Here is a 16306-nt window from a genome sequence, read left to right as displayed (position 1 = left end):
GAAAAGCGAGACTGAAATGGATCTGTCATTATCTGCTAGAGTAGGTATGAAACCGGGCACCATAGGACCTCACAGGGTTCTGAGTTTTGATCCTTTGAAGAGATAAATGGTGCATTTATGAATTAGTATTTTTGTAGGCAAAGTAATGGAATAAACGAATTGTTCAGGAGCTGCAGAGAACATTTTTTTATTTTTAATTATTTATTGACTATATATTCGTTCACATAAAAAATAACAAAAAATACAACCGACTTCTATGTCACTACAAAGTAAAAAAGTAAAAGTAAAATTAGGTTGTATTTTTTTTACCCTTTTTAGTGATGACATACGAATAAACGTTCATTAATATAATAAATATATTAATAAAAATAGTTGAAAAGAAAATTACAAACGCGCTAGTCGCCTCTATGATTTTTTAAAGTTCCTCTCAATTTCTCTGGTCTGCTATGACCCTGTTTTGCTTTGATTGATTGATTTGAATTGATCCTTATAATGGGACCGCCTTTGAAAAATCTTTTTCCCAATAAAAAATAATCAAAATCGGTTCATAAACAACGAAGTTATCCGCGAACTAACATAAAAAATATATACGGTCACTGTGGTCACAAATTTTATTATTAGTAGCTTTTCAAAATGTTTTAAAACGATATAAAACAAAATAAAAAGTAATTAAAAAACTTCAACGACTTTTCTCTTCAACTCAGCCTTGCAGAGCTCTTCGTACTGTGGGTTCCACCACTGCCTAAAGTTTGTCACCACTGTTTCTTTTTTCTCAGGAGAATGCAGTGTCTTACATAGAGCACATATATCTGCTTCTTTTGGTGCACTTTTATACACGTAGTGATTGTGCCAGCTGCAGAAAAAAAGATACTTTAATAAATTAAATATTAAATAAAAAAGAAAAAGGAAAAAATATTAAAAAACCAATTACTACTTTTATAATATCTCCTATATATTAGCAGACGAGCATGCAGTCCACCTGATGGTAAGTGGTTACTGCCGCCAATGGACATCTTTAATCAACCCCAGATAAGAATAGATTTTTATCTGAGTTCGTCCACAAATACCCTGTTACCCCTGAGGACTAAGCTGGAATGCCTTAGAATAGTATCTCTCCTGTACCCCTCCCTTCAAACTACAACGTACCAAATCTTAACACTGCTGTAAATAACCTAATACATTATATGGCTCTCATGCAACAATGAACCATTGCAGTAGTTACCATATTATTAGGGTAATAATAGGTACACTACTCGTATAAATATTACAATATCGTTTGGGTTTAAATTATGTTGTAATTGTAAATTAGCATAATACGATTATGTGAAATGAAATATTTTAGAATTTAGATTCTACCACAAAATTATAATTGTAATATGTTACAACTGTACAAAATTTATTAAAATAGATTGTAGAATTAAAATAATATTTCTACACATTAAGTACAGTTCTAGAATGGCTAGATTTAATGACTATTTCATCCAATTATAATGTGACTCAAAATGATTGGACAAATTGCAACAATCTTAAATACATCTTAGTCTTAAGATCCTCACAAAAATCGTAACCAATCATTATTCCATTTTTGGCTCTATATTACTTTTGGTTATTAAAAATATGTCCACTTATATAATATTTTATCACATTATCGCTTAGATATTATTTGACATACATATTAATATTTATATTTTGTTTACTCACGTAAAATAATTGTAATATTCCTCACGATTATTCATAGCGTTATCTATTAAAGTCGCTATGGTATCAGCATTTACTTCTCCAGCATTTACATAAGAATTTGGCGGAAGAAACCTAAAAATATGTTCACTGTTTAATTGTATTTGAAAGTCGTATCTCCTTAATATTATTTTTATATATTTACTTAGTATTACGATCACATATTAGAAACTCGGCCTTTCAATCGAGCGGTTCGAAGTTTGATTCCCATGCATGCGTCCAGGCTGGCATGATTCTCTCTCAGCTATGTGCATCTAAGAAATTAATTATCACTTGCTGAAACAGCGAAGCAGACATCGCGAGAAAAACTGCACACCTCAGAGTTCTTATAAAAAGTTCTCAAGGATTTGTTAAGTCTACCAATTAAAAAAAAATGAAAAAATTAGTAACTTATAAAATTATTTGTTAATACTATACAATTTTGATTTAAATATACCTTGAATAATCTGCACCACCGTAGACTATCGGGACGGTATAATGCTGCAAAGGGTATAATAGTTTCTCCGTAACATAATCTTCGCTCATAGAGTTCTCAAAAGCGAGGTAGAAATAGTAATCCGTTGTAAGAAGGTTTAAGCACTCGTCTATACGGTCTCTGGGACAGGTAAGGTTACCACACCACCCGTAGACGTCTAGTTTAAGATTATATTTTGCTAAAGATTTCGAAATTTTATTCGCAATAGTCTCTCTTTTGTTTTTGGACAGACAGTTCGAAACGAACCATGCTGCGGCCTTCTTTTTGCTTTTTAATTTCTCTTTCACATGTTCAGGAGTTGGTTTCATTGGACTGATCCAGGTCATGTTAATTTTGGGACCAACAAATCTACCTTTTTTGTCCAGAATAGTGACGTAAGACCAGCGTATATCAGAGTCTAACTTGTAGCTCCAAGTCAAATTGTAGTAGGAGTCGAAAGATTCCTCGCAGATCGGATAATTGTCAGCCGATTCTGAAGCTGTGAAGATAAATTTTTGGTACGGGATTCTCACTGGCGGATGACTGTCCCAGTTATTCTCTACATCAAAGAGTATAGCATCAAAGTACCTCGGGTCTACCAAGAGGCTTTTGTCATTCGTCAAGAAGCAGTTGTATTGGCTGCAGTTGTAGTTCAGAAAAGCACTTTGTCCATTCTCAAATATTGACGAACTGTAGTGCGAGAAAGCTTCTGTCCATTTCAAGATATACTTCAAATCCGTTGGCAGTCTCTGTGGCCTTTTAAATTGTGTTGTGAGAGCCGTTATATTATTTCTATTCTTCTTAATTTCCCGATATATCTTTCTTAACGTACCAGGAGTTCTTAGTAAGTAATTAATTTCAATACACTCTATATCATTGTCTAATAAAACTGATTTTAGTAGTTGAAAAACAAGAGCGCTGTATGCACTGATCAAAACCACTCTGAGTATCTTGGACATGTTGAGAAATACCACTATTTCGATAGCCTTACAAAGAAATGCTAAGTTTATAAACAAACCTCAGAAGCTGTTATATCCATTGTTGCACTTGAGTACGTGGATGATTGCATTTTAATTTCAGTTTAAGCATAGCAGGGACAGAAAAATTGCATTCCTCATATGCAAATAACGTAGAGTGGTACCCAGAAAAGGGAGTATGTAGGCAATTATACTAAACAGAATTAAATTATGAAAATCTCTTTGTCCGGCTGAGCGCACACGACCGGCCCGTAGCGCGGACAATATGCAAATGGCAAGAACGAGTGGTGCCCTCTTAGCAAACTAAATTATTCACTTTTTAAGCGACAACGAATGCTTGTTTTTAAAATGCAGACGGCATGTGTTTATTGCATATCAAGTGTGGAAGCCAGTTATGAAGTTTATTCTTTTTGTGTTGAATATTTGAGAAGGATTTTGATTTAAATTTTTGATGGAAATAGAACGTTGTTTTGATTAGTTTGCTCTATATGGAAAATAATAATCAATTTGCAAACCTAAATATTACATAAACTTCAGCATTGTGAATTTTCTTTTGGTTTTTCTTTGGTTAAAATTAATATAGTTCAATCTTATATATAAAATTCTCGTGCCACAATGTTAGTTACCGTACTCCTCCGAAACGACTTTATCAATTTTCGCCAAATTTTATATGCAAATTCAGTAGGTCTTAGAATCGGCTACTATCTATTTTTCATATCCCTAAGTGATAAGGGTTGTTCACCCTTAACATTTTTTTATTTAGTATCAGAAAGTAGCATCGTATTCCACGTGTATACGTACAATGAAAAAATAAGATTTTATTTTTTATTTGGTAGGTAATCACCATGTCTATAACCGCACCCTTAGTCACTTGACAGGCTTACCGAAGTCTGTCGCACAAGTCGATGAGAGTTCAAATATACCTAGTGCATAAAGGCTTACTAGGTCTCCTGGGGAAAGCAGGAATCAATCTACGATACTTCAATATTTCGAGATTTTTGTAAAGTTGTAGCACCCGTACGAGTATAAGGGCATGCAGTGTGACGTATTGGGCCTTTCTAAAGTAGGTGCATAATAAACATATAAATGAACAAGTTTGTATCTACTATTTAACTAAGTACATAATAATATGTCTTTCTTGAGTATACTAATCCTAACGAAGTAAGTTAGTGCTCGAAATTAGATTATAATGAGTATTGAAAATTTGAGATTTTTGAAATATAATATATTAAATTAAATGGGTAGTAAAATCAACTTTACATCTATATCTATCATCTAGATAGTAAATCATTCAACATCGATTTTTGTTGTAAGAACAATAATTTTAATTTTGATTTTTATTAGCTCTAGGAAATGTTTTGGAATTATTATATAGTATTGACCTAGGGAAGCTGCTAGTAAAGGATAGTGTAATAATAATTGTGAGAGATTCGTCTAAATATCAATATTCAAAATTTTTAATCGTTATAATAAGTGATAATTCATTACTAAGGCATATTAAATTAAAATTAAAAATTAAATCTGAAAATTTATTCGAATTGGAACCCGAATAACTCAATAAAATACCACTGAGCTATCAAAAGATCGAATAAAGGGAGCCATGAAATAAAATTAAAAAGACAAAACATGAAAATGAAAACCAGAATTGGTTGGTTTAATTATCGCTAATAGGATGGACGGCCGATGGCGCGAAAACCGAACTCAAAGAGTTTCCATAAATGAAAAGAGTTGCTGTTGAAGTATTTTGCGGATTCCAATGATTTATATTGGAGCCAGATGTACGTTTAATTAAGTTTGGTTTGTCTTTATCTATAAGAAAATTGAAAGTAAAATATTATGTTTCTAATATAAAGCAAGCACTTTAAGGTATTCTTTTAGATACGTTTTCGATTATCTTATAAACATATTTTACTTGCAAGTTTTGCATAGTGAAATCGTGCGATTCGTAAATGGCAATGAAATGGAACGAAATAGAACGAAATGAAACGAAATCAAACGAAATGAAATGTATTTATTTTGTATAGGCCAACGGCGGTACTTACAAATTGTCAGTTACAATATTTTTTCTCAAACTACTACCGGATCGGAATGCGACCTCAATTAAAAAAAATATATTATATATTTCTGTAATATTGAATATATTATATATTTGTAGAATTATATATTGAAGTAGAGAACGAATATGTCTACCTGATATTAAGTAGCTAATGCCGCTCGTGGACATTTCTAATCAACAAGACACGATAAAAGTCATTCCTGAGGTTGGTCACAGATACGTTGCTACTCCTGACGACTAAGTTGGAACGTTTAGGATAAGTATATCTTTCTTACCACACTTTTCATACATTACCATGCAACGAAACACTTTTACGGTCTTCATAACGAAGTTGCTTGTTCACTAACATTTTAGATTTTACTATCGAGTTAAAAAAATACGAATCATATTTTTTATTTTACTTATTTTTTAATTTTTAATTGTAATTGATATAAAGAAGATAACAATGGATCGATTTTATTGGCATTAATCGATGAATCACATGTACCTAATCTTGGATTGCATTGAACATTAAGGATTTAATATAAATTTCTAATCTTACCCTAATTTTAATATAACAGCAAACCACTAAAAAGTAAGCATCAACAGAAAACAAGAAACTCCCAAAGCAAGTCTTGTTAATCGGCGCCCAAAATTCACGGTTTCCCAAACTTTTTTCCCGAAAAGCGAACCTCTGAATATTAGCGAAAAGTCATTAAAAGTAAGGGCGCTGTTCATCATACAAGCGAAGCCTCAAAGTCGGTATTAAAGCGAGTTGAGACCTTAAGTTATAAAAGTTCATTCATTTAACGGTTGCACGCGTCCGAGCCGCGTCGACGGAATTTCAAATTACATCACACAGTTATTATATGCTTCGGTTTAGCATCGTTCGTTAGCTTTTTATATATAAAATGTTTTACGTAATTGAGGAGTGCGTATAGATTTGAAAGTGGTAGAACCTTTTGTGGTTCGACTCTGGCGGCACAACCGCAACACCTATTTCGGCCTCATAGGCTCTGCTATGTTCTGGTTCAGGTGTGGGAAGGGAGACATAATTTTCCGAGGCGTTTCAGCTTAGTCCTCAGGGGTAGCGGCGCATCTGTGACCGACCTCAGGTAGGAATATCTAATCCTATGTGGGGTTGATACCAGATGTCGACGGGTGGCAGTAGCCACATACCATCAGGTCGACTTCATGCTCGTCTGCTACTCTTATATAATAAAAAAAGTATATATAACATCTAAGTAGCAAACGAGCATGCCAGTAGGTGGTAAGTGCTCAGACAGTGCCTCACACGGATCTGTGACTAACTGCTTACGGAATTAAGGTTATAACTGCTGATCACAGATGTGTTACCATCCTGAAGACAAAAATGGTCGCCTCATATGAAATCTGTTAGCATCCACGCCTTACTATTGAAACAAAAAACTGCTTCAAGTTTGAAAAAGGTATGGCAGTGGTACCTCCCAGTCGAACCACACTAGTGGTTCTACCAACTTTTTTTCGTCTACCACCTTTCATTTTCTCAATACCAGCTGACTAGCCTTTTTATGTTTAACTTCTGGACACAGATCATGTCCCATAACATATGGAGTGCTTCAAAACTTGGTGCGTACATCACCATACTACTACAAATTATTTTTAGAAAAAGGAGTAGTGGCTGGATATTAATAAATCTTCTGTACCCCCTGACTACTAGTTTCTGCACCATCGGTTTATCCTATTAACAATAATTAAGCAAAGCCGCGGATTGTAATAAGTTTATATTTCATTTCCCCGTTCCTACAACTTTCATTTTGCCCATTAAAGTTTCTATCCTAATCCGAGCTTACAATGTTACCCCATAGCTTTCCACTGACTTCTGTAATGAGATTGGGTGAAATAACATAACAGTGGGTTCCGGGATCGATTCCCGGTCAGGCAGATTAAAATATGTTAGATAGCTGTTCTGGGTCTAGGTGTTTGTGTATTCGTCTTTGCGTGTATCTATGGCGCACACACACAGGGAGTCCTAGTGTGGAGCTGTGATTATAAAATGCGTCTTTACCGCTACACCAATTTTTATCTAATATATATCAGCGCTGCGTTTTTGACATAACTACTTATTCGAGGCATTCCAGCATTCCTCGGAATCCATTGGAATAAAATAGTGTGTTTATTTTTTTTTTTGAAAACGAACTCGTTCGATTCCCGGCTAGGGAAAAAGATATTTAATAAAAGTAATGATGCAGTTTTAGTTTTTATCTAAATTAGCCTCGTAACTCCTTTCAGCATTTTTCGGTAATCCTTATAGTTTGACCCTGAAGGCCCGTTTGAAAAATTCACCCTGTATATAAAAAAAGAAATTGTTTTTTTTCTTTTTTGTTCACAGACGGTAGTAATCATACGTCATAAAGTCGTAATATCGTAAAAAATGTATCAATTTGTACGTTTATTTCGTTGCCCTCCTGAAAATTTCCACAATTTAATCTGACCCTTGTATTATCCTCATAACTTTAATTACAGATTGGCTTTCGTAATGAGGGGTTGGATCGGAATTAAGATTATTCGTTTTACTGGTTTTAATTTGCAAGGAAATTGTGGAATTCATTATAACAAATATCGATTGCGTGATGTATTTTATTACCGATTTGTTATTATTGTTCTTTCTAGTATTTTTTCTTTATATTATAGGATTAGCAGACGAGCACACAGTCCACCTGATGGTAAGTGGCTACTGCCGCCCATGGACATCTGTAACCAACTCCAGATAGGATTAGATATACCTACCTGAGGTCGGCCACACAAGCGCCGCTACCCCTGAGGACTAAGCTGGAACGCCTCGGAAAAGTCTGTCTCCCTTACTACACCCTTCAAACCGGAACACAGCAGCGCCTAACACTGCTGTTATTAGGTAGAAATAGGTGTGGCGGTGCCGCCGGAGTCGAACAATTCAGAACTATTCATTCAACTCAATCAATTTATTCAATTCAATTTTACCTTTATATTTTTAAACTTACAACTTAATTTATGTTAAGAAATACATTAATTATTTTCCATACTACTTATAAAAATATATAAGTATTAATAGTTCATCCTTAATTTCAATCATGATGATAACCTGCATCATCTTTAATTGGGTATTTTTTAATAACCAAGTTTTAACTAAAAGGATTCCCTTTACAATTAATACAAGCGGAAACAAGCAAAACCATCCCATCATTGAAAGTCAATCCGTAATTAAAGTTATGCTGAAACAATCCGGATTCGGATGAAGCTGTGAAACTTGTGAAAGCTATGAAAAGAGGGTTAACATTGGAATGAAATTCCGTAATTAATAATTAAGGTAATAAAAATAAAGGTACGGAACTCGGTAATTTAGATTATGTAATAAAAGTAGTAAAATATAAAGTAAATATGAGTCTTAACAATCATTGCTGCCAGTCGATAAAGAGAAAATTAAGACGGAAAACCTGAAAAAAGTGAATCTGTCTTACCTGACACTTAAATTAGAAAACAGTAGCACTTAGCACTTAAAGAGAAAATGAAAGAAAGAAAGAAGGAAGTAAACAAAGAAATTAACAAAGAAAAAAGATAAAACATAACCTAAAAACTCCTGTTACTAAAATAGGTATGGTCGGGGAACCACAAAGCATTCCACTATTATTAAAAAGTTTATAGTTTTCCACAACAGTACCATCAAGTTATTATTATATCACTACCACGCACAGATCTTCAATAACATTAAATAATAATAATAATAATGTCTGAGATGTCACATGTGGAACTCCCGATTGGGACGAAGTTCCTTTCGTTTTGAAATAAGTATTATAGGAGGTATCTCTATGATATAAAAATGAATCGCTTAATCTGTTGCTAAGAGCAAATCTCGAGAATAGCTGAATCGATTTCGCTAATTCTTAAATATAAGTTTTTGTTTTCCGTGCCGTTAGCATTTTTCGTGACGCTCGCCTAGCCCCCTTACCCAGCATACCGTGCGATAAGGAACTAGGTTCCAATAATAATGAATTTAATTCACACCAGATATGTTATATCCATGAAACCGTGCAGTAACGTTTAACATTTAACTTAATAACGTTGTCTTACACATTGACAACGCACACAACGCTAAATCATCCCACGCCAAACTTACTGGCGTTAAAAATCCCTTTCAAAACGTTATAAATTAAGGGTACATGGACAGAGAATATAAAATTATCACCTCCCTGACTCAGCGGGTTTAACTTCATTTTAAAAAAAATGTTTGAGAGGGCTACACAGATACACCGATCAACTATTCTGTAATTTGATATTTTTATATAATATACATGTAGAAAACATACATATAACGACATGTAGAAAAGGAATATGCAGTAAATATGAGTCTTAACAGTCACTGCCGCTCATACAATACAGAAGTGACCTACCTGACATCTATTGCAATTATATATAAAACAGTAGCACTTAGCGCTTACAAAGAAAAAATACAAAAAAAAGAAAGACTGGAAAGACATAAATAAAGGAAGAAAAAGAAAGAAACAAAGAAAAATGATAAAACATAACCTAACTAAACTGCCGTTACCAAAACAGGTAACTATACCTAATTCGAACCACTATCATTAAAGTTTATAGTGTTCCACAACAATAACATCAAATTAACATTTAAGGTGAGTTTAACGTCTTATACATTGGCGTTAAATCATCACACGCCAAACTTACTTGCGTTAAAAATCCCTTTCAAAACGTTATAAATTAAGGGTACATGGACAGAGAATATAAAATTATCACCTCCCTGACTCAGCGGGTTTAACTTCATTTTAAAAAAATGTTTGAGAGTGCTAGACAGATACACCGATCAACTGTTACGTAATTTGATATTTTTATATAATATACATGTAGAAAACATACATATACCTACATGTAGAAAAGGAATATACAGTACATATGAGTCTTAACAGTCACTGCCGCTCATACGATACAGAAGTGACCTACCTGATATCTATTGTAATTATATATAAAACAGTAGCACTAAGCGCTTAAAAAGAAAAATACGAAAAAGAAAGACTGGAAAGACATAAATAAAGGAAGAAAAAGAAAGAAACAAAGAAAAATGATAAAACATAACCTAACTAAACTGCCGTTTCCAAAACAGTTAACTATACCTAATTCGAAACACTATCATTACAAATTTTACAGTGTTCCACAACAATAACATCACATTAACATTTAAGGTGAGTTTAACGTCTTATACATTGGCAACGTTAAATCATCACACGCCAAACTTACTGGCGTTAAAAATCCCTTTCAAAACGTTATAAATTAAGGGTACATGGACAGAGAATATAAAATTATCACCTCCCTGACTCAGCGGGTTTAACTTCATTTTAATAAAAATGAAGGGGAGAAAAAATTACGTCAGACTTGCCGATGTCTCCGCGTCTGCTGAGTTTCTTTTTGATTTTTTCGAAAGGACTTTATTCGATTGGTGAAACGTTTGAGTTGGTTTAATTAAGTTATTTATCAGCATGTATTTTTCTGGCGTCTACAGTTGTAGCAAGCCTCGTTTGTATACAGACATTGAACGTGTCAGACACGGTTCGTGGCAGACAAATCATATCTTTCTGTACAATATATTGACAAGCCAACTCCATATAGACTTTAGGTACGTCGATCTCTGTTGCGTTGTTACTTCTAGGGATTAAGATGCCCTCAGGAGCTACCTACATACATAAATGCTGAAGACAAGGTATTCAGTTTATGTTTTCAATAACATAGGTTATTTAGTCTTTTAGATCTTACGATATTATTATCAGACCCCTGTTTCGTATAAAATTATCGGGTTTGATGCCTGGTGAGGCAGATGTTAAAGTGATGAATTTGTTTGTTGTTGATTTAAGTACTTGTTTAAAATTCACTGAATACAGGGGTACTATAAAATTGTTTTAACAAAATGTCAATTTAATTAAGATATTAGGTTTTACTTGAAAGTTTCAAAAAATGAAGGAATAATAAAAGGAATAAAAGAGTATGTGTAATATTTGCGGTTCATTGTATAAAAATCTACGTTTCTAAAATTACTTTTAAATATATTCTTCAGTGACCAAATTTTATTCGTTGCTTAAATAGAAATATAACAGAATTTTATGTAAATTTTACATACGTTACTATGAAAATATTTTAACTTACAGTCTACCATTGTTCGTATTTTAAAAGCTAATGTTATTCTTTCAAAATTTCGAGACTTATGATATTTTTACTAAACGAGATTTAGCTCCAAGGGCCGTCTGTTAAAGGACCTTGCATATAGGTTGTTGATCTATAGGTGGAATACTCTAGAAGTGTTCTTTAGTAAGTAAGGTTTTCCCCTCGTTAAGACAAAAAAGGTGGCATACTCGTCTGCTAGTTTAATACTATAAAAAAGCATTGTCGCTTGTATGCTTTTTTTATTTATAATATCGATCGTCAGCTTACTGACTTGAAAGTTCTTATGTGTATAAGTATCTTTGCGTACATATTACAAACTAGAATGAAACGGCTTAATAATTCTACTAAGTATAAGACAGAAATAAGCGTAGCGATACCTCTGCTGTAAATACTGAAGGGTTCTACATATTTAAATATCGATTAATACATTCTAACAGGTATCGTAAACTGTTACTTAATTCTGCAAATATGTACGATAGACAATAACTGATTTGTATGCGAACCCTAATTAGGTTATTTGATAAGGGTTATCTATTGCCAATCGTGATATGATCCAGGTTGACTGGTTACTGTCTAATGTATCAATTTAATATTGAATATTATTTGACGTTAGGATTTGTACCTTCATTAGAACAAGGGTTTTCTCTAGAAGGTTATTAAAAAATATGGTTGTCTGTCTATTTATTATACTATGTTCGGTTTTCTTTGAAATTATGACGAATATTTATGATAATTTCTATAAATTTGACAAACATCAAAATATGAAGTATACTTCTACCAATCATCATTATAAACTCTTACTGTCCCACTGCTGGACACACTTGTCCTCTTAGAATCAGTGGTAGGATTAGAATGGTCCAATCCATCGCTGGCTAATAATCATTATTAATAATGCATCTATCCAATGTTTTATCTACCAAATATTGTCTTCTTCATAGTAGATATTGTCAAATTTCGATCTTTGATAGGTTAAAATGGATAGATTGATTGTTAATAACGGGCTTAAGCGTGAATTGGAAATAATCTATTATTTAATTGTTTCATCATTTCCAGCCCGGGTTGTTTTTTACCTAAAATAGAAAATCTACTGAAATGTGCCTTAAATTTACATTATTTTCATCTTATTTCACACATTAAGGCGAGAAGTCTTACAAAATTAATTCTAACGTCACTACGTAGACATTCAGAGAACTATCGTGTAACTTGGAGCGAGACATTTGGCGTTAATCCAAAAAAATAATTGGAGACAAGCGGCCCCGAATGCTCCGAGTAGTTCCGAGTGAAGGCACTTGTCGGGTTATTAGTGCAATCACTGTGAATCACGTTTAGTCAAGCACTGGGCTTGTGTTGGGGGGTTCTAATGTATTTATGCAGGCCTTGGTAAGACTTGTCCCTGTAGTTTCGGGACCAGAATAGGGCTACGGTATCCCCTGCCTGTCGTAAGAGGCGACTAAAAGGGGGCTTCTGGGGTTGCGGGTGGCAAGAGTGGGAGCTCGAACCGCCCAGCCAGCGGCCCCGGGAAGTACGGTGGTATGTGTGGTCGCATACCGTCGTACGCACCAGACGGTGTGGCAAGCGCCAAGCTCATCTGGGCGGAGACCGACGGGGCAACGCGCTAAGAGGGCTCCGGTTGCGTTCCTTTGGAGATCCCGGAGCCTTCTACGCAGCGCCGAGGACGGCCACCGGGGGGTTTTAGTGCGGTAAGAATCCCACATAACCCTGCGTCGCTTCCACGACACCGGGTACCTTTGGAAGGTTTCCCCCTCGTAAACAAAATAAAGGCCTTAGTAAGACTAAATGAACCGCTACTGTTTGCTGCGTTGCAAAAAATGTAGATAAGGGAGCCACAGTACAAACTGTGGGTATATTAACAATTATGCTTCTACCGTCATATTAGAATTTGTTGCAATACCATCTCATCGCTATTAATTAACCACATCTTTATCGATCCTGTTTGCTCTAATAATGTAGTAAATACATTGTTACACAGTATCTCCGTCACAATATTATGAAATAGGGAGTCTTAACAAATTAAATATTGACACAAAATGAAAATTATTGGCAGACATTTGGCGTTAATCCAAAAATTAATTGGAGACAAGCGGCCCCGAATGCTCCGAGTAGTTCCGAGTGAAGGCACTTGTCGGGTAATTAGTGCAATCACTGTGAATCACGTTTAGTCAAGCACTGTGATGGGTCGAATTTGCTTTTACTATGGTGTTGGTACCTTTGTCACATCAGTTTTACAATTAGTAATTTCACTACTCCGCTTGGCGCTACTATTACGCAATTTGTATAAAAAATATTTTTAAATTAAAATTAATAATATTTTTTTAAATAGAATGACATCTATACTGAAAAAAAATGAAATTGTTATACTAATTATTTAACTCATAATAAGAATATTCTAATACGTATAAAAGGTGGGCATTGTAGCCCTTAGTCATTACTATCCCACTACTGGGGATTGGTTGGTTATCCCTTTTTTTTTTTTGTTGACGAGGGCGAAACCTTCAAAAGATACCCGACGCCGTGGGAGCGACGACGGGTTATGTGGGACTCTTACCGCACTAAAACCCCCCCAGTGGCCGTCCTCAGCGCTGCGTAGAGGACTTCGGGATCTCCAAAGGAACGCAACCGGAGTCCTCTTGGCGCGTGGCCCCGTCTGGCTCCGCTCAGGTTCTTATGAAGCTCGCCACTCCGCGTAGAGCGTACGACGGTATGAGGTCACAGTGGTCACATATACCATCGTTCTTCCCGGGGTCGCTAGCCAGGCGGTTAGAGCTCCCACTCTTGCCGCCCGCAACCCCGAAAGCCCCCTTTTAGTCGCCTCTTACGACAGGCAGAGGATACCGTAGCCCTATTCTGATCCCGGAACTACAGGGACTGGTTTGTTATCCACTCCTCTTAAAATCTCAGTTTCTTTCTCATCCCTTTCATTACGCTAGCCACAGTTTAAACACATTGGTCCTTAAAGTTTAGTTACAACCTTTTATAACATTACTTAACTTACATTCAGGTTCGTTAAAATTTTGTACAGTGCTCAACGCATGCTCTATCGAGATATTAGTACAATCACTATGGATCACGTTTTAGTCAAGCATTGTGCTCTTGTGTCGAGTGTACGGCTCTTACTACGGGTTGAATTCGAATATTTTTTAATATAAGTTGCGTGACTTATATGCTGAACAAAATTTTATTTCGCTTTTAATGAGATACTTGCGTCAATGTAAATTTGTGTATTAAGTAATACCAATCATTATGAGAATTAAATACGGTGCAAAAAGTCAGTTTAATAGACGAAAGTCAAATCGCACATGAGTTGTTGTTGTATTACAAGTTGTTGAATTACAAGAGATTTTTATGTAATAAGACTAAAAATCCTTGAAATTCTAATTCATTTTAGTTTTCAATTTGAGTTTCTTATAAAAACCCACTTGTAGTTAAGTCATTATAAAATTAAGTTTAACATAATATTTTGTTATTAGTTTTTAAAATAAATTTCTTACTAATACTTTACTTCAAACTTACGTGACATGAGTAAGTCACATAATCACTCACGCCTCACAAGACAAAAGTAAAGTGACTTTCTTTCGAGTGTCCATAGTAACGCGTTGTGGAGTGCACTTGAAGAAGCCATTGAGGTCTTTATTAATGGCGTCGAGCCTACGATGTCAAGCATCCACTGCACAGTTTGCTGCACTTACAGAGCAATTACATAGAAACTACAAACTTATGTTTTTAACAGCTTAATACGTAACACAGTAACACTTCTGGAGGACCGTGCATTTGTCCATCTTATATTTGTAATTAATATATGATTTATAAAAGGTCGAATCCTTTCTCGACTGCTATATTTTATGCATATTAGCGCTATAATCTTTCCTCCCGGCCGCAGCTACGAGCGGCGCGGCGGGCGGTGCGGCAAGCGGCGCGGCATTAAGTCGAGCTGTTGAAACAAATGCCGCGCGCCGGAATCGGTGGTCGTATTTGAAACAAATAACGGATACGGAATAATTTATCAGTGACGTGCTCTCGTATTTTACTTGCTTGTAAAAAAATATGGATAGTTCCTGTATTCATAATAAATAGTGTAAAATTCGCCAAGTTCCTTTTCTTTTTTGGTTAAGCGGGCGCGCCTCTATTCTTGACTGAATAATATCTTGAGCTAAGAACGCAATCATTTCAAGGCAAAGGCGACATTTTTTTAAATTAAATAGTCCTAAATACGCCCACCGCGGTCGCCGCCGCTGTGGCATTCCGCCGCTCGCCGCACCGCTCGTATATGTGGCCGGCACGTTAGTCCTCAAAAGTATCAACGTATACGGTTTCACGTAGAACTCCTGAGTTCTAAGGTTAGTTACAGGTGCCCATGGGCGGTTGTAGGCAGTTAGTATCAGGTGGACTGCATGATCGTCTGCTACTCCTATATTATAAAAATAACTTACATAAGTATATATAGGTATAAACGTATATATAGGTTACGAGGTTACAGCTAGTTACCTACTATATATGTATATATCTCGGTGGATTGTGTGTTTTCTTTCTTCCGATTTAGCATTCACCGCATCAGTGATCAGCTTTGGTTAGAATTACTATTTTGAAGTTGGTTACAGATATCAGTGGACGACACTTATCATTTAATTCTAGGTAGACGTTAAAATGAATTGATACCTGTATTAAAAAGTTAAAGTAGCAAAACTTAAGGTAGGAGAGAGGTAACAAGTAAAATATTCTCACGAAAATACATTTAATTGTTAAAATTTCACATGAAATTTATTATTGCTCCCTGTGTTTATTTTTGTCGTTTTTATTATTTTTTAAAGTATATAAAAGTGAGACATTGAGGTCAGTATATTTTTGCCTAATAAAAGAACTAACATAACCAAAAAAAAAATATATACCTTACTTATATTTTAT

General features: G+C 35.0%; 1 protein-coding gene across 1 annotated transcript; it reads right to left on the bottom strand.

Annotated features, from left to right (window-relative positions):
• Window positions 1-479: 479 nt before the first annotated feature.
• Window positions 480-3412, bottom strand: LOC140754245 (alpha-(1,3)-fucosyltransferase C). The gene is made up of 3 exons (XM_073089203.1): window positions 2174-3412; window positions 1702-1812; window positions 480-853 (listed from the first exon to the last, which is right to left on the bottom strand). The coding sequence occupies exons 1-3, from the start codon at window positions 3148-3150 to the stop codon at window positions 670-672; spliced, it is 1272 nt and encodes a 423-aa protein (XP_072945304.1). The 5' UTR covers window positions 3151-3412; the 3' UTR covers window positions 480-669.
• Between the last annotated feature and the right edge of the window lie 12894 nt (window positions 3413-16306).

The sequence above is a fragment of the Epargyreus clarus genome, unplaced genomic scaffold, assembly GCF_041222505.1.
Source record: "Epargyreus clarus isolate Ecla_fem2 unplaced genomic scaffold, WU_Ecla_fem_2.2 ptg000029l, whole genome shotgun sequence".
Lineage (NCBI taxonomy): Eukaryota > Metazoa > Arthropoda > Insecta > Lepidoptera > Hesperiidae > Epargyreus > Epargyreus clarus.
The sequence above is the reverse complement of the archived record's forward strand: the minus strand, read 5'-3'. Positions and strand labels throughout refer to the sequence as shown.